At 39.0% G+C, this 19,085-nt stretch overlaps 1 protein-coding gene across 1 annotated transcript in view; it reads left to right on the plus strand.

Annotated features, from left to right (window-relative positions):
- LOC136314204 (collagen alpha-4(VI) chain-like) overlaps positions 1–19,085 on the plus strand; it is a 127,594-nt gene that overhangs the window by 60,382 nt on the left and 48,127 nt on the right. The window contains exons 15-21 of the mRNA XM_066244769.1: positions 993–1,019; positions 2,180–2,224; positions 4,660–4,713; positions 10,440–10,502; positions 10,867–10,932; positions 17,548–17,601; positions 17,970–18,005. Coding sequence (XP_066100866.1) covers positions 993–1,019; positions 2,180–2,224; positions 4,660–4,713; positions 10,440–10,502; positions 10,867–10,932; positions 17,548–17,601; positions 17,970–18,005 — 345 coding nt within the window. The remainder of the gene's footprint in view (positions 1–992; positions 1,020–2,179; positions 2,225–4,659; positions 4,714–10,439; positions 10,503–10,866; positions 10,933–17,547; positions 17,602–17,969; positions 18,006–19,085) is intronic.

The following is a 19,085-nucleotide window of genomic DNA, read 5'->3' on the forward strand; positions in this document are numbered from 1 at the left end:
TGTAGGCATGGTATCTGGGCTCCTGCTGAGATGGTGGGTTTCACAGAAGTATAGCCTCAGACAAGGGATCAAGTGTGGCCAGTTTACTGGGAGGCGATCTCAGTAAACACACATAGGGAGCAGAGAAGTTAGACAGGGAGGGCAGATGACCTAAAAAGGGTGCCTTATCAATCAGATTACCACCAAAGGTAGATAGAACTTAATCCTGGTGAGAAACTCTGGAAGTCAGTGTTGAACACACACCTCAATGTTCTCCTGCTCAAGGGGCGAGGGAGCTGGGCATTCAGACACCGACTCCTGTCGGGCATTATTGAGGGCTGCTCCTAGAAGGCAGTATTTTCCTAGCGTTTTGGGTCTGTTCTGCACATATACAGGCTCTCATACCAGAAAAATTCTCTGGGAAAGAGTCACAGTGCTGGCAGTTGGAAGGTGGGCTTGAAAGCACTGAAATTTTCAATGCTAAACGGATAACTGGTGGACACCCTTTTTGAGTGGTTGTGTTCAATGTCTCCTAACATTCCATCCAGGTTTAGAGAATCTCCTTTAATAAGGCCAGAGAAAAATTTCTACAACCTCAGAGTCCCATGGAGAGTTTTTCTGACCACAATGACCATATTCTGTGTATTTTAATACGTTACTCTGTCAACTACTTTGTCCTGTTGTTCCTAGGAGCCCTCTCATGCTTGTTAGCCAGTGTATTGTCATTTTTGTCTGAAAGATGATTGTTATAATAATAAATGTTAGGTCACTGCTGTTTCTTGCTCACCCCTACTAAGTGAAGAGCTACAAGGTGCCATTTTTCCCTAAGTCCCACGCACAGGAAGCGGTAGTAATCAGAGGGCTGTGATGGCCATTACAGTCGCTGGAGAAGCAGTCTTTTGTTTTGGTCTAATAAATGCAGTTTCTTGAAACCAGGGAACGTATGATTTCTTAAAGGAAACAATGTTTTAAAAATCTAATTCAAATTCAATTGTTTTTCTTCCTAACTTTAGGGAGCACGAGGATTTTTAGGAGAGAAGGTAGGTAACTTTCCTTACTCTTCCTAAGCCGGAGTGCAGTTTCTCTGGGAAAGAAAACACTGAGTCCAGTTGTTTTTCCTTTGCTTGAATGAGGTAGGGCTTAAAACTTGAAGGTGAGGGTATGTGGCAGATGGTGTCAGGAGCCAAACTGCCATGCTAATGAATGACTATTCATAAGACATGTATTATCAAGGGAGCGGTTGCAAAGTGAAGAATGAGAGACATGGGCTGATAAAATCTCTTTATTTCATGTGTCTGGTACCACAGTTTCACCCCTATGGCCTGTAGCAAATATATCATGTCATTTTAACCTGAGAGTTTGCTACACTTATTTTCACTCACTAACTTGGCTGTACTTTGGTTTTAAAAAATATGCCTGAAACTTGATTTCCTCATGTGGACAGTATGAGTAAGTCAACTATTCCACATGTATAAAATGCACTGTATTCTGCTTGCAAAACTCTGAATTTTCTTTGAAAAGATACCTTAAAACAAATGCGTTAACTGTCATTTTGAGATAGTTGGCAAAATGAAGGCCCATAATTTGAAAGTGATGACATATTTGATCAGATGTCACTATGCAACTGCCAGTTGTTACTCTTATCTACTTTGCCTCATGTTTCGTTTCCTCTCTTAAGAACATTTTTAATTGTAAACCTCCCAAAATTGCACACACGGATACATTCCCACTTGGTTCCTCCTTAATCTGACATCATCCAAGTATCTCTTATGCAGATTAATCCAGGTATATTTGTCAATGTTTTTAAGTTAAAAAAGATGAATGACACAAGGACCATATTTAACATACAGACAACCAGTGAGAGATATTTCATTCAGTATTTTGAAAGTAACTTTTGCCCAGTGCAAAAGTTTAAAAGGAAGTCCTTCTATCTATTCAAAATTTGAGTTTCTTTTTTTTTTCCTTATCATTTTTTTTGGCTCCTGAAACTGCCAGGAAAAACAGTATATAACACTAATTACTATTTCAGAAAAAAAAAAGAGTCATTGCTTTTTAATAATTGAATGCAGTATATAACTGTTGTTTTGGAAGGTCTAGGTTCTTCTAACTAAAAAAAAAATATTAGTATGAAAATTAACATCAAAGCAATAGCTATGTACCCCTGGTCCTTTTGTGTCTAACCTTATTTTTTGCTCCACAGGGCAACACTGGGGAGGATGGTATTGATGGCTTGGATGGAGAACAGGTGCAGAAAGTTTCTTGTTCTATGCTCCCCCCTGTATGAGCAGAACACTTATACCCTCTATTTATATATACATTTCACAATTAGTCTAGAATTTAAAAAAAAATTTTTTACAGAGACAGAGAGAGAGTCAGAGAGAGGGATAGACAGACAGGAACGAAGAGAGATGAGAAGCATCAATCATTAGTTTTTTGTTGTGACACCTTAGTTCATTGATTGCTTTCTCATATGTGCCTTGACCATGGGGCTACAGCAGACTGAGTAACCCCTTGCTCAAGCCAGCGACCTTGGGTCCAAGCTGGTGAGCTTTGCTCAAACCAGATGAGCCTGCGCTCAAGCTGGTGACCTTGGGGTCTCAAACCTGGGTCTTCCGCATCCCAGTCCGATGCTCTATCCACTGCACCACCGCCTGGTCAGGCTAGTCTAGAAATTTTAACATGAATGTGCAACAATGTCTAAAGTTAATTTATATATTTTTCCTTATCTTCAAAATAGAAGTACCCCAGAAACTTAGTTCTAACCTACTGCCTCCTATATTACATATTATTGTTCAGTATTTTATTTCCATTTAAAAAAATTCTACCAGTTTGACACTGTTATTATTGTGTTCTTTAGTCAGTGCTTATCTAGCTTTACCCTCATATTTATTACTATTACTGATACTTTCAAAATAATATGAAAAGTCATTTTTTTTCTTATAGTAGGACTTTTGGAATTTCCTTTAATGAGGTTCATACTCTCTTAGTTTTGTTTTTCTGAAAATCCCTTTATTTTACCCTTTTTCTTGAAAAATAGCTCTTGGGTAATCATTTTATTTCAGCACTTTGAAATGTAATTTCATAGTGTCCTGGCTTCTATCATCTCTGTCTTTCATTATTGCTGTTAAGAATAATGGTGGGTAACATCAACCTAATTGTTGTTCTTAGTCAATAATCTTAAATATATATATATATATGATATATATATATATACACACATATATATGTATACATATATACACACATATATATATCAACTCCTTTAAAATTTTCCCTTTGTATCTTGTTTTTAGCAGTTTTAATATGATATGTCCAGGTGTGAATTTTTTTGTGTATCCTGCTTGGGACTTATTTGGCTATTGAATCTGAGCATTTGTGCCTTCTATAAGCTTTAGAAAATCCATAGCAAATTTTCATTTTGAAATTTTTATTTTTAAGATTTTCTCTGTTATCTGTTCGTGGAAGTCTAATTAAAAATTTGTGAGACTTTCTCATTCTATACTCAATGTCTCTTAACCTCTTTTCATATTTTCTGTTTCTTTGTGTTTCTGTGCTACATTCTTTTTTTTACAGACACAGAGATAGAGTCATAGAGAATGACAGACAGGGACAGATAGATAGGAACGGAGAGATGAGAAGCATCAATCATTAGTTTTTCGTTGCGCATTGCGACACCTTAGTTGTTCATTGATTGCTTTCTCATATGTGCCTTGACCGTGGGCCTTCAGCAGACCGAGTAACCCCTTGCTCGAGCCAGCAACCTGGTGAGCTTGTGCTCAAACCACATGAGCCCATGCTCAAGCTGGCAACTTCGGGGTCTCAAACCTGGGTCCTCGGCATCCCAGTCCGACGCTCTATCCACTGCGCCACCGCCTGGTCAGGCTCTGTGCTACATTCTGAATAATTTCTTCAGTTTCTAATTATGTCACTTTGTTTAATATACCTTTTCACCTGTTTAGATTTTTAATTTCAATTATTCTAATTTTCACTTTAAAAAGTTCAATTCGATTCTTTCTCAAATCTGCTTGGTCTTTTTTTTGTAATTGCTTTTTTTAAAAGAAATTATTTTCTTATTTAAATTGATTAAATATATATGTTATATTCTGCATATAATAATTTCAATATCTATTATCATTGTAAATCTGATTTTGTTGTCTGTTGTTGCTGCTGGTTCCCTAGCTTGGTGTCTCACTCATGTGTGTTGTGATTTTTGATTTAAACTCAATTTTTATTGAAATTCATCTGTGAGAAGTCATTAAAGCCCGAGTTGAAGGTTGTTTGCTTCTGCCATGTAGTTGGTGGCATTGCCTCCTAGGACCACTTTAAAATAAATGATCAGCTTGGGATTTTTCACACCTCACCCACACTGAGTGATCTGATGTCATTAGGACGGCCAATGGCTAATACTTCTGTTGATTCTTGCTTTTTCTTTATTCTGAACCCCAAGGTTTTTCCCTTTTCTCTATCAGCTCATTAATGGATGTAAAATATTTTTAGATTTGTTATCTAGAATTTTAAATTGTTTTTCAAAGGGAGAGTTGTCCAGGGCCCTCTGGTCTGTTACATACTCAGAAATAGGTAAAGAAACTCTGCTGTTGGCTAGAATGTGAAACTATGTGAAAAAAATTTCTGGTATGACTAATCTAACAAAGATCCTTTGTGTGTTTGTTTATTTTTTAGGGTAATCGTGGAATCCCAGGATCATCTGGAGAAAAAGGAGATAGGGGAAATCGGGTAAAATATCAGGAGATTTTGCTCTTATATTTCTACTGGTTAAACTGACCTTGACAGTTTATTTTTAACTTTCAGGAAAGAGTCATGTAGTAGTTTATTAGATAGGGAGTTAAGGGCCAATAACAATTAGATGACTATTTGGAACTTATAACTTACAGCCTGGCTCTGCTGACAGTAAAATGAGTAATGTAAACCAAGTTATTCAGTTTTTTTTACTTCAGAACAGTAATTATCATTCTCTAGCTCACAAAATGTCTTTAATGTCTCCCTGTTGACAGTGATTTAATCTTAAATCCAAGGCCTTTCAACCACATTCTTCACTCATCTTGGTCAAGAAATGTCCTTTCTAGTATTAAGAAGTACAAATTGACAGTTATAAAATAGTCACAGGAATGTAAAGTACAGTATAGGCCTATACTATAGGGAATAATATTGTAATAATGATATATAGTGTCAGGTGGATATTGGATTTATCAGGATAATCACTTTGTAAGTTATGTAAATGTCTAATCACTATGTTGTACACCTGAAACTAATATAATATTGTATGTCAATTTTAATCGAAAAATAATTTAGCCTGACCAGGTGGTGGTGCAGTGGATAGAGCGTCAGACTGGTATGTGGAGGATCCAGGTTGAAACCCTGAGGTCGCCAGCTTGAGTGCAGGCTCATCTGGCTTGAGTGCGGGCTCATCTGGCTTGAGTGCAAGCTCACCAGCTTGAGCGTGGGCTTGCTAGCTTGAGCATGGGATCATAGAGATGACCCCATGGTCACTGGCTAGACCCCAAAGGTCACTGGCTTCAGCCCAAGATCACAGGCTCGAGCAAGGGGTCACTTGTTCTGCTATAGCCCCCAGGTCAAGGCTCATATGAGAAAGCAGTCAATGAACAACTAAGGAGACAAAGGAGCCACAATGAAGAATTGATGTTTTTTATCTCTCTTCCTTCCTGTCTGTCTGTCCCTATCTGCCCCTCTCTCTGCTCCTCTCTCTGTCTCTGTCACAAAAAAAGGAAAAATAAAAAAGCCTCCTTCCCAGTCAAATTATACTGCTAAGTGTCTCCTGAAGATTCCTTATCAGGCCCACCTCTGTGTTTTGGTTCATCTAGGTACCCCATCCTGTAATGACTTTTCCCTGCCTTCATCTTTAGTGCTTATTTGAATATCACTTTTGGTTCAATTTTAAGCTCTTGTATTTTCTCCTCATGAGGCTGTAGACCTCACTGACCATGTTAGTTTTTAGAGATCTCCCCCTTCTCTATACCCTTCCAATATACGTTATTTTTACTATCTGCTTGATAGTGACTGTACATTGCCTCATGCTAGGACTTATATTTCTATATGAGAGAAGGCATATGTACTCAGTTCTCCCATTCTGTGCCCATTGCAGACATTACTAATCAATTATAGAATATAGCCTGAAGGATCATCTCAACAAAGTAGTATATTTAGCTTCTGTTGATTGATTGAATTAGATAAGGGGAATGACATTTATTTATTTATGCTCTTTTGTACCTCACATAGAATTAGAATAATTCTTTACAGCAAGGTGTGGATTGATTTCCTGATAATTGAAACATAAAGTCACAAGAAATGGGTCTTTGTTGAGGTTTCATTTGTGAATAAGTTTGTAAATCAGATTTTGGAGAAGGTGAAGGACACCACACTTCCTTCAAGACTGGAAGGCATTTAGTTGCTACTGAATTAAATGAAATTCAGTAAACTCCTGTCCAGTGTTTCCTACCTATAGGGCATTTTTCTAGATATAAAATAGAGTTCAAAGATATACAAGTCATGGTTATGCCCAAGAAAATGCTTATTTTGGTGCAGGAGATAATATTTGTCTAGGAGAAACTATAATACAAGATAGGATAATATAAGGGCTGTAAAAATGGTGCAATAATGAATGAATGGGAGCATTGTGACAGAGAGAAGTTTAAAATAGAGTAATGAGTCTTCATCTGATCAGTCATCAAGATTTATTGAGCACCTGTTGTAACTCAGGCATGACTATAGAATAGGGAGCAAAACAGGCATGGGTTCTGCATCTCAGAACTGGCCTCTGTGGGGGAGAGAGAGTGTCAATGAAATAATCATAGAAGTAGATGTAACATTATTGGTGAGATGAGTGCATGGAGAGGAGGTAGAGGTCAGGGGGATCTGATCCAGCCTGTGCAGTCAGGAAGGCTTCATCGAGGGAGTAGAGGTGGAGTGAACTTTAAAGGAGGAGTAACAACCAGGTGATGAGGGAGGAAAGAAGGAGGCCAGAGACCAACCTTGCATAGTAAGGTCTGTGGCATTTGAGAATGGTGCCGAAGAGTGGAGAGGACCCTGGCATTCCAGGGCACACAGGAAATCAGGACTTTTTTTTTTTACCCATACCTCTGAGAGAGAGACACACAGTGTACTGTATTTCAGATGAAGAAAAAGGAAAGGCTTAGAGATAGAAGAACTCAGAGTGGGTTTGGACAGACAAGTATTCCAATTCAAGAGAAGCGCAAGGTGAGATAAAAAGTTTTAAGAGGCTGGAGTCAATCTGCTGCCATGTTTAGGGTTTTCCTTTTTTACTGCATAATCAGGTGCTATTGAAAGTTTTTAAAGCTATAGGTTTGGAAGATCAGTGTCTAGTCAGACACTGAAGCCAGTGTCTTGGTCAGAAAAATGAGGGACTAGAAGTCAGACAAATCATAATAGGAACCATATACCAGGCTCTTTACTCAGCATTTTAATTTTTCATTCCACTTAATCCCTGTAAGAATCCTATAAGATAGGTATATCTGTTTCACAAATGAGAAAATTGTCTTAGAGAAGTCGAAGAAATTTGCCTACCTAGTAGATTAAGCAGCAGAATTGGAATTTAGAATCAACTAACTTCCTTTTGCCATTATAATCAGACCAGGAAAAAGGTAAGAAGTCTCAAGTCATTATGAGGTAGCTTCTTTTGGAGGCTGGAGACTAATTCTGTTCCTTGTGTGTCTGAGAGCCAGATCTCAAAGAAGGGTCCTACTTCATTATTTTCAGAGTGCGGTGTATAACCTCCAGAACCAGGCAGGTAACAGCATCCAAGGAAGGCTTTGTGGTGCTGTGGAAACTACTAAACAGATGTGGTACCACTAGGGCAGTGGTTCTCAAAGTGTGCACCAGGGCGCACTGGTGTGCCCTAGAAGATTTCCAGGTGTTTCTTATGGTATCCCAGAGAAATATGTGCCTGTTGGGGACCAAAAAACCAATAGGGTTTTTGGAGTTTAGATTTTTGGGGGACAGAGGTGTGGGGAATTGGCTGTAAGCTGACAGTCTGCCCAACCCCCCACCTCACTTGCCTGATTAGGTTGCAAAAGGCTGTTAAGCTGTGGTGCAAACTTTTTTGTGGTGATAACTTTTTACATTTTTTAACTTCTCCTTTTTACGAATTCTAAAAAGTGTAACTCAAAAATGTAACATAAAAATGTTTTTTTAATGTCAGAATAAATTTAATTTTGTCATATTTATTTCATTTAATTACCATAAAAGCATGCTTGGACTTTTTTTTTTTCTTTAATATTTGTGTTTACACTACCCCCCATGTTCCCTGGAAAGACTGGAGGCAACTTTTCTTCTATCCTTTGTTTGGTGTGAAGTTAAGATTTGCTAATGGTCTCACTTTGCCCTATAAATAAAGCAAGATGAGGTTTTTGGGAGCACTTTGTTCTTGCCAGCAGCAATAACAGGGCCCTCCTGACCCTGTATTTTCTTAATTCTGCGTATTTTCTTAATTCCACGCAGTTCCCATTCGGGACCTGAAATTACTAACAGCGCTGGTTTGCAGCATGTGCCCAGATATAAAAATAAATATAGTTACTCTATTATACCATTTCATTACAAAAATACCACTCTTTTTGTTAATACATCATTATTATATTTATTAATACATCATTATATTATTTTTAGATAAATGCACCCAAATAAAATGGATAGATTTCTCAAAAAGAAGTGTGATATTGAAGAATCTAATTCTGGAAGTGAACAAAAGTTAAGTGTAAATAAAATAAGACTTGAAGGCTGATGGACAGAATTTAATTTACAGCATTTCCTATCACTTAATACTGAACGATACGATTGGATTAGAAATCCATTTATGGAAGCTTCAAGTGATTTTGGTTTAACATTAACAGAAGAAGAGGAACTGGCAGCTATATCCACGGACTGTGGATTGATGATTAAACATAAGGAGTTGTCTCTTGAAGCCTTTTGGATTTCTATAAAAGAAGAATATGTGGGAATATCTTAAAAAACTTTGAACATTTTACTAAAATTTTCAACATCCTATTTATGTGAATTAGGATTTTCTACCCTCAACACAATTAAGAGTAAAAAGAGAGGAATTCTTCAATATAGTGATGAGGAAATGAGAGTTTGCCTTTCAAATATATGCCCAAACATTGAAGAAATTGCTAGGACACACCAGGCTCATGTTTCTCATAAACACAAGAATGAAAAACTTAACATATTCATGCCGGGACCTGCCAAATTAACTAAATCTTACTAAGAATGTATCTATATATATAAAAAGATAACTTTTTTGTTGTCTTTTAATTTTTTAACTTCTCCTTTTTATGAATTCTAAAAAGCGGAACTCAAAAAATGTAACATAAAAATGTTTTCTTAATGTCAAAATAAATTTAATTTTATCATATTTATTTCATTTAATTACCATAAAAGCATGCTTGAACTTTTATTTTTTTTTTAATATTTGATTTAATTATTATAACATATTTCTCAGAAATTTGTATATAGTGTGCCTACAATTATTTGTAGGATTTTAAATGCACCCCGACTTCAAAAAGTTTGAGAACCACTGCGCTAGGGGCAGGTTTTAAGAGATGCAATCATTTCCTTATCATGTCATAGTCTTATGGCAAGTTACTTCACCCCTCCGAGTCTCTGTCTAGAGCAGTCAGGAGCTCTGGAAACAGTTTCCTCTGTTTTTCCTCCCTGTTTTTTTTATGAGCTCTTGCTCTGCTAATTCTTTTTTTTGTTGTTGTTATTTTGACAGAGAGAAGTGGTGGGGGCAGATAGGGACAGACAGACAGGAAAGGAGAGAGAAACGAGAAACATCAATTCTTCATTGTGGCATCTTAGTTGTTCATTGATTGCTTTCTGATATGTGCCTTGACCAGGGGCCTATAGCAGAGCGAGTGACCCCTTGCTCAAGCCAGTGACCATGGGGTCACATCTATAATCCCACGCTCAAGCCAGTGACCCTGTGCTCAAACTGGTGAGCCTGTGCTCAAGCTGGATGAGCCTGCACTCAAGTTGGTGACCTCAGGGTTTCGAACCTGGGTCCTCACATCCCAGTCCGATGCTCTATTCACTGTGCCACTGCCTGGTCAGGCTGCTTTGCTAAGTCTGTCCATGTTGATGATGGAGAAAATCTTACATGTGTTTTATGTGGGAGCATGAGGGAGGAGTGGAAAGATCCAGGGATTTGGTGGTAGAGAGAGCTGGGTTCCACTTCCGGAGCCTCGATTCCTGAGTTGTGAAGGTTAAATAGAAAATGCACACTTAGGGTCAAGCATATCATAGCTCTCCAATAAAAATAGATTCTTTTCTATGTCTCAACCTCACCTCTTTGGCAGTGAATGCTTTAAAGTTCAAGTACTACATTGCTTTTTTAATTTAACTCTATTTTTCTTTTCTTTCGGTAATAGATGACTTTAAAAAATAACACACTTTTTTCTTTGTGATTTAAGGGCTTGACAGGACCACCTGGCCACTGGGGAGAGCCTGGAGAGCCTGGGCTAAGGGGAGATCCTGTGAGTGGTGGAGGAGGGGGTTCTGCTGCTTTAATCCGGGGATTTATAAACCGTTTGTGTGAGCACAAAGGCAGAGAGCAAGTAATTATTCATGGATGAGAAATCATTCAGCCTATCTTGGTATTATAATAACAAATAAGAGATCTGAGAGGAAACCCATCTTGTATAGAAATTTTGGTTTCTCAAAGAGTTTGGAATTTTAATTACATCTCATATTTGGGATTATAGAGTAGGTCTAGACAATTAAGAAGGTCTATTTTGGTGCCTTTTTTTTTTTTTTTTTTTAAGATCATGCTTCCTGTATATATTTTTTCCTGTCTTTCTTATCCATCCATTTGAAGTAAACACCATTTTATTTTCTCAGGGTGATCCTGGAATTGATAGTTACACCCAAGGCCCTAAGGGAGAAAAAGGAAGGCATGGGCATCAGGTAAGATGGTCTGTTTGCTTGGGGATGCTGGTACACATCGGAAAGGGTACTAGCTGGTACAGAACACTTGGCATTCTGGTTGGATCAGCATAGAAAACTAGAGAGAAAACATGTGAACTCTAGTTCATGGATAGAAGCTCTAAATGTTAATCACCAATTATGCCCTCGTCCTTGCATCCTTGCATCCCTGTCTCATAGGTGTTTTTTGTTTGTTTGTTTGTTTGTTTGTTTTTAGAACTCTTATCTCCCACAACACTAGTAATACATATTACTTTTCCTCTTTTGTTTTTGGTTTCTTCATATTCTTTTTTTTATTTTTTATTTTTTTAAATTCATTTTTAGAGAGGAGAGAGAGGGAGAGAGAGGAGAGAGAGAGACAGAGAGAGAGAAGGGGAGAGGAGCTGGAAGCACCAACTCCCATGTGTGCCTTGATCAGGCAAGCCCAGGGTTTCGAACCGGCGACCTCAGCATTTCCAGGTCGACGCTTTATCCACTGTGCCACCACAGGTCAGGCCGGTTTCTTCATATTCAAAATGAAAATATCAGATTCAGTGATACTTAAAATCTTTACACTTTTAAAATTGTCCAATTTTATGATGATGTCTTGATTTAAAAGATGCTCAGGGTCATGGCTGGTTGGCTCAGTGGATAGAGCATCAGCTTGGTGTGTGGATGTACTGGGTTTGATCCCAGATCAAGGCACACATTGAAAGCCACCATCTGCATTTCTTTCCCTTCCTCTCCCTCTTCTCTCCCTCTACTCCTCTCACAACCAGTGGATCAGTTGGTTCGAGCATAGGCCCTGGGTGCTGAGAATGGCTCAGTTGGTCTGAGCATCGACCCCAGACAGAGGTTGCTGGGTGGATCCCAGTCTTGGTGCACGCAGGAGTCTGCCTCACTATCTCTTCTCCTCTCACTTAAAAAATAAAGTTGCTCAGGGTCATTACACTGTGGGCTTGCTTTCCATCACTGCCAATGTTCATTGACCTGAATTGGGTACTAGCCATTTTTAAAGATAAAATCTTTGTTTAGTTCTGAAGATTAGCAGCATTGTGACAGAAGACATCATGGAAGGAAAAAGATTTCTTACGTTGACAGTTGCTAACTTATTGGAAGCCATTTTAAGATTTTCATGTCCTAGACATTAAAATGCATGATTCTGAAAAGTGACTAAAATAACCCAGTGTCTCAGTCATTACACCTCATCATTGCCAATTTCCAAGAATGAGATCTGCATACCAACATGTTCACAATGATAGAGCAACCTCTGTTTTCTTTGAACTTCAATTTGTATTCTTTGACAAACCTTAGGACATTGGTTCTCTTCCCTGGATTGTGGCTAGTTTACACCCATTTTATATATGTCCAGCTGGATTTTATGTTGGACAAACTCCACTCAAGGGTTCCCTTTGGTGAGCTGAGAGAATATCCACTCAATATGATAACCCATACAGGTATGGGATGGAGCTAAGAGAACAGCAGAGCAACAACCCTTTAAATCATCTGGACCTCAGTTTCATTATTTGCGAGGTGGGCAGATTAGAGAAACTATTTCAAAGTTTCTATCAGTTAGTGTTTATCATGGGAAGAAAGGTCAGGGTCCTTCTATAAATTGACCGTTGGTTCCATGACTTGCTCATGGCTTTATAGCTGGGAAGGAACTCAGTCTAAACAACCTTGGGAAGAGTCTCATGCTCATAGCTTGCAGAGGTCTCCACCATTGACTTTAGCTAAGGGTTAATCGTGAACTTTGTTAGATTCAGGGAGTACTGATATGCTGGGGCTGCCAAGAGTGTACAAGGTCCCTGTGACGCTGAGAACAAAGAGTTCAGCAACATCCTGCATTGAGTCAGAGACCCTTATCAGAAGTTTATGTTTGAAATTCTCCACTGAGCAATACCCCCCCCCATAACTGCGCACGACCTCCCTAGCCAATGACTAACAGCCACATCAGCTTCTGTATGATGCTTGCTCATCCTAGATAGCCACCCTATAAAAAGGAGCCATTTTAGAAGCTCGTGGCTGCAGTGCTCCAGTCTCTTCGGAGGCGTGGGTTGCCTGCAGTCCCTGCGCAGGTTTGGGGGCTGCAGTGTTCCCCTGTGTGGGTTACCTGCAGTCCCTGCGCAGGTTTGGGGGGCTGCAGTGCTCCAGTCTCTTCGGAGACGTGGGTTGCCTGCAGTCCCTGCACAGGTTTGGGGGGCTGCAGTGCTCCCTTGCATGGGTTGCCTGCAGTCCCTGTGCAGGTCTGCAATAAAACTTATAAAATTCACTTTGTGTCTGCTGTGGCCTGTCTCCTAGGATGTAACAAACTTCAGATCCCTGAATCGTGCATGCAAACAAAAATTGTAACCTTCCGAGGCAGTGCCATGTCATTTTGCGTTTGCCTTCTCCCCATGGTTTCTATTCCCATGATGAGATTAAAAATGGGTGCTCTATGAATTTAAAATATAGCCCTCTGGGGGCACTCTTTCATTATTACAGTATTAGTTTTGAATTGAACCAAAGAGTTCAGTTTGTATTGCAGTTTGTATGGAGAAGGTGTTGCAGTTTGTATGGAGAAGGTGCCCTGATGAAGCAGCCTTTCAAACCAAATTGAGAAACCTAGTATTGGGGAAGAAATGAAAAACCAGTCATGCCTTAGCGCTTCTGGGGAGGATGAAAACCAATACAACCTTTTAGGAAGGCAGTCAGGCCACATACATCATCAGGACTGCTGAGTTTTATGTTTTTTGATATACAAATGACAGAAAACCTGACTGACGGTGTTTAGCTAATAAACATGTTTGCTAATCTGGGGATAGGCAATTCCAGGTTTGGTGTACTAGCTTAGTGATGCCATCAAAGCCCAGCGTTTTCATCAGGGACTCCGGCCCTTTCTTTCCACGGTGCCATCCTCATGTGGCCCTTGGGCAGGGCAGCCGGAGAAGTTTACCTTCACTTTCACATAAAATGCTAGAAGGAAGGGGTTTTCCTTTTATCAGGGCACTCCCAGCAATATTCTCGCACTTTTTTCTTTTTCTAAATGAGAGGAGGGGAGATAGACAAGACTCCCTCATGTGCCCTGACCGGGATCCACCTGGAAACCCCTGTCTGGGGTCAATAATCTGCCCATCTTGGGTCATGCTTGCAACTGAGCTATTTTTAGTGCCTGAGGTGGAGGTTCCACAGAGCAATCATCAGTGCCAGGGGCCAAAGTACTTGAACCAATTGAGCCATGGCTGCAGGAGGAGAAGAGAGAGAGAGAAAGAAGGGTAGATGGTGGGAGGTAGAAGCATATGGTTGCTTCTCCTGTGTGCCCTGGCGAGGAATTGAACCAAACATCCACATACTGGGCCAATGTGCTACCAGTGAGCCAACTGGCCAGGGCCAGCAATACTCTCTTTATAGCTCATTTAGCTCATTAATGGGTCCTGTGCTCCCTACTTGCCCTTGCCCTATTTTAAGAGAGTCAGAGAAAGCCAGTCTCTGACAAAGGAAATGAGATTGCCATGAGTGATTTAAACCTGTCATAATTCATCCCTTGGAGCTGAGCATATTGGTGCCATAAATAAAACTGGCATTTTCTTAGCAAGGGGGCAAAGGGAGGGGAGTGTCATGTAGCCACCAACTGTGTCTGCCATGGCTTAAGATGTGTATGTCCTCTGAGCCAGTCTTTCCAGTTTCTAGAAGTTTACCCAGATGTTAGTCATAAACCAATATAAAGATTCAGCTCCATGGATGATAAATGTAGTAGTTTGTTGTTGTTTTTTTTTGGTCTTTTTTGTTTGTTATTTTTACAGAGACAAAGGGAGAGTCAGAGAGAGGGATAGATAGGCAGGAACGGAGAGAGATGAGAAGCATCAATCATCAGTTTTTCGTTGCAACACCTTACTTGTTGATTGATTGCTTTCTCATATGTGCCTTGACCGTGGGCCTTCAGCAGACCGAGTAACCCCTTGGTTGAGCCAGCGACCTTGGGTCCAAGCTGGTGAACTTTGCTCAAAGCAGATGAGCCCCCGCTCAAACCGGTGACTTTGGGGTCTCGAACCTGGGTCTTCCACATCCCAGTCCAACGCTCCATCCACTTCACCACCACATGGTCAGGCTAAATGTAGTAGTTTTTAATCACTACAATGCTTAAATGTCCAATGATAAGGGATATTTTATATCAACAATGACATCTGATAGATTATTATTAAACCATGAAAAATAATTTAGATAACTATTTCATAACAAGTAAAACATTCATGATGTGATGTAAGTGAAAAAAACCCCCACAAAAAACCAGATTACAAAACTCTGTATTCAACAAAAGTACTAATTGGTTAAGTATATTTGTATCTATTTATCCTAGTGGGATAAACACCCCAAAATTATTCATTTCTTTTTCTTAACCTTATTATCTGAATTGTTGAAAGTTTCTTTGTTGAGCCTTTTACCCCAATTTTTATTTTGAAAAAATTTAAACCTATAGAAAAAGTTGTAGTTACAAGTATAATAGCACAATGAACACCAATTCTTATCATATAGCCATATTTGCTTTTTTTTTTTTTGTATTTTTCTGAAGCTGGAAACGGGGAGAGACAGTCAGACAGACTCCCGCATGTGCCAAACCGGGATCCACCCGGCACGCCCACCAGGGGGCGACGCTCTACCCACCAGGGAGCAATGCTCTGCCCCTCCGGGGTGTCGCTCTGCCGCGACCAGAGCCACTCTAGCACCTGGGGCAGAGGCCAAGGAGCCATCCCCAGAGCCCGGGCCATCTTTGCTCCAATGGAGCCTCGCTGCGGGAGGGGAAGAGAGAGACAGAGAGGAAGGAGGGGGGGTGGAGAAGCAAATGGACACTTCTCCTATGTGCCCTGGCCGGGAATCGAACCCGGGTTCCCCGCACGCCAGGCCGACGCTCTACCGCTGAGCCAACCGGCCAGGGCTAGCCATATTTGCTTTTTATCTCTCCATACAAATGCATAAATACTATATGTATATATTTTGCTGAGCCATTTGAGGATTAATTGATTATATGGTGACATTTTGTTTTTAAATATTCAATAAATATCTTTCAAAAACAAGGAAATTCTCTTATAGAAGCACAATGCAAAAAGAAACTTAATATTGTTTCAAAATTATTTCTATTATACAGTCCATATTCAGATTTCCACACTTGTACCAATAGTGCCCTTTATGGCTATTTTTATCGTTGTCGTTGTTCTGGGTTCCAGTCAAGGATTATGTAGTGCATTTAGTTGTCTTGCTTTTGTTGTGTTATTTAATCACAACTGTTGTCCAGTTATTTGTTTGTTTACATGACATTGACATTCCAGACCAGTTATTTTGCAAAACATCTCAGAATTAGGATTTGTTTGATTGTTTCCTCCTGAGTGGATTCAGGTTAAACGTTTTTGGCAGGAGATTAAGAAACGCTGTACCCTCTTCAGTCACCAGGAGGACACTATATCAGTCTGTCTCATTATTGATACATTAATTTGGTCACTTGATTATGATTGTGTTTATCAGGGTAATAATCTATTGTGAGCATACTTTCCACCCTTTCTAATGATGAAGTAATCTGGGCAATAATAGTCTGAGACTGCAAAATGTTAATTTCCCAACATTCTTTTACACAGTGGTCCCCACATTGGCCCAAATAATTTCTTTCTTATGTTGGCTGCAAACAAATAAACAAACAAACAACAAACCAACAGATATTTCAAAACAAAAACTGTTTAGTATTGAAATGAGGAGATGATAAACATTTTAAGAAATAATCTTTATTATATCTAGACCAATTTTGAAAGTGCTATATCTAATGCCTTCTCTCTGATAAGAATTACTTAATAAATAAAAAAGTTCCCATTATAAAAGTAACTCAGCAGATATTTGGGAATACAGAAAAATACTAGCTAGTATTTTTCAAATACTAGCACATTTGAGGAGTTGTCAAATGAATAATCTTTGGGGAAAAGATGCCTACAACATGAATATTTTAAAACTCTGGGATTAAATCAGCACTCTAAGGCAATGCTGAGGTCATGGAAATACTCTATATCTGTGATGTCCAATATGGTAGCCACTAGCTACATGGAGTTACTTAACACTTGAAAATATGCCTAGTGCAGTGGTATTCAACCTGGTCCCTACCGCCCACTAGTGGGCGTTCCAGCTTTCATGGTGGGAGGTAGCGGAGCAACCAAAGTATAAATAAAAATATAGATTTAACTATAGTAAGTTGTTTTATAAAGATTTATTCTGCCAAACTTAGTGAAAATCCGACATAAAGTACTTGGTAAGTAATTGTTATCATATGCTTTAACTTGCTGTAACTCTGCTTTATAAATTTTATAAAGTAAAGTTACTTCCCTATTTTATAAATCACCATTACTGTGGAACCAGTGGGCCATTAGAAAATTTTACTACTAACAGAGATACAAAAGTGGGTGGTAGGTATAAAAAGGTTGACTACCCCTGGCCTAGTGTAAATGAGGAACTAAATTTCAAATTTAATTTGACTTAATTAATTTAACAATTAATTTAACCATGACTACTAACTTCTGTATCGGACAGCCCATTATTCTAGAGAATAAATGCAGAAGTTCATAAATATCTAAACTGATTTTCCCTTTCCCTTTTACTTTTCAGGGAAGTTCTGGTTATGATGGACCTCAGGGGGAAACCGGAAATGTTGGCCCTCGGGTAGGCATAAGTGCTTTTGGGGATACAGTGGTACCTTGATGAGATACGAACAGACCAACATACAAATTTTTTTTTTAAAGATACGAGCTGCAACTCAGTTTCTATTTTTGTTTGAGATCCGAGCAAAATTCTGAGATATGAGTCGTGATTCGGGAAGCTGCCGCTAGTTGGCGCGTTGGCACACGGGTTCAGTATGGGCAGTTTGATATATGAGTTAACTGACTTAAGAGCTCAGTTACAGAACGAATTAAATTCGTATCTCAAGGTGCCACTGTATATTTCACCTGCTTATGAGGAAGAGAGAGGTTGGCTGGGGTGAAAATTGGCTGTTTTCTTCTCTAAGATGTTCATTTCCCTTCCATTCTTAGGGGTCAAGAGGAAGACAGGGTCTGCCAGGATCGAAGGTCAGTGCTTTCTGGAAGGGTTGCTTTTGATTCCACATCTATGGCACTTTGAGTAGTTCTGTCTGAGGTCAAGGGGAGGGCTGGTTGGGCTGTCTGAGGTTGCATGAGGGTCACTGGGAAATTTTCATAAGGACATTTTCTGTGAAGAAGGGAAAGTTTATATAATTCCCTTCTTCTCCCTCATCGGCCTGCTAAAATATTTCATTTGGATTGAAAAGAAGCTAATCCCTTAGAAAATAGCTTTTACCTCTGAAATAATGATTTTTCCATTTAGAGAAGCTTCCTATGAGTGCGTAAGGGAATCTCATAGTGATTAACTGAAGATAACAGATCAAGTTTTACTATTTCAAAAGGGAGAGTGGTGTGATTTGAGGGTGGGATGGGGGTATCTGTGGCAGAAACCATATTTTATTAAGGATTTATCTAGCACCAGTCACTGTGTTAGGTCTTTATTTATATAAATATTATTTCGTGTAAACCTTATTACGGCTTTAGGAGTTGTGAGCACCATTGGTTACTTTTTATGAATAAGAGAAGAAATATAGGTTTAGCAAAGTGAAATTACTTGTCAGAGGCCACATAGCTAATAATTGGTGGAGATAGGATTCAAATCCAAAGACCAGAATGCTCTTGGAAATGAGTGAAGTTGATTGTGTAGAATTATTTCTAACATAGTCAGGTCATACTTTGCTGGTATGACCTGATTTTATTTTTTTCTGGTATTCTCATGATTTAAGGATGGAGAAGCCAGAGATTGACTTATTTTATTTCTGAGCCTGGGCGTGGGTGAATCTGAGTGTGTGTGTGTGTGTGTGTGTGTGTGTGTGTGTGTGTTAGGCAAGGACCTAGATACAAAAATATAATGGACTCATGTCTTCAAAATTATTAAAAAAGCACGGGTATGGAGAAATCTTAAGTCTCAAAAATCTAAACAAGTTTTAGTGACACCTAACAAAATATTATTTCTTTTTAAAAAAATATATCTTAAACAATGTTTAGATTTGATTGAAATAAATTCTTTGATAATTTTTGTACCATTAATTAAATGGTAACACTTATAAAAGAAATAATGTCTTGAAA

The sequence above is a fragment of the Saccopteryx bilineata genome, chromosome 10, assembly GCF_036850765.1.
Source record: "Saccopteryx bilineata isolate mSacBil1 chromosome 10, mSacBil1_pri_phased_curated, whole genome shotgun sequence".
Taxonomy (NCBI): Eukaryota; Metazoa; Chordata; class Mammalia; order Chiroptera; family Emballonuridae; genus Saccopteryx; species Saccopteryx bilineata.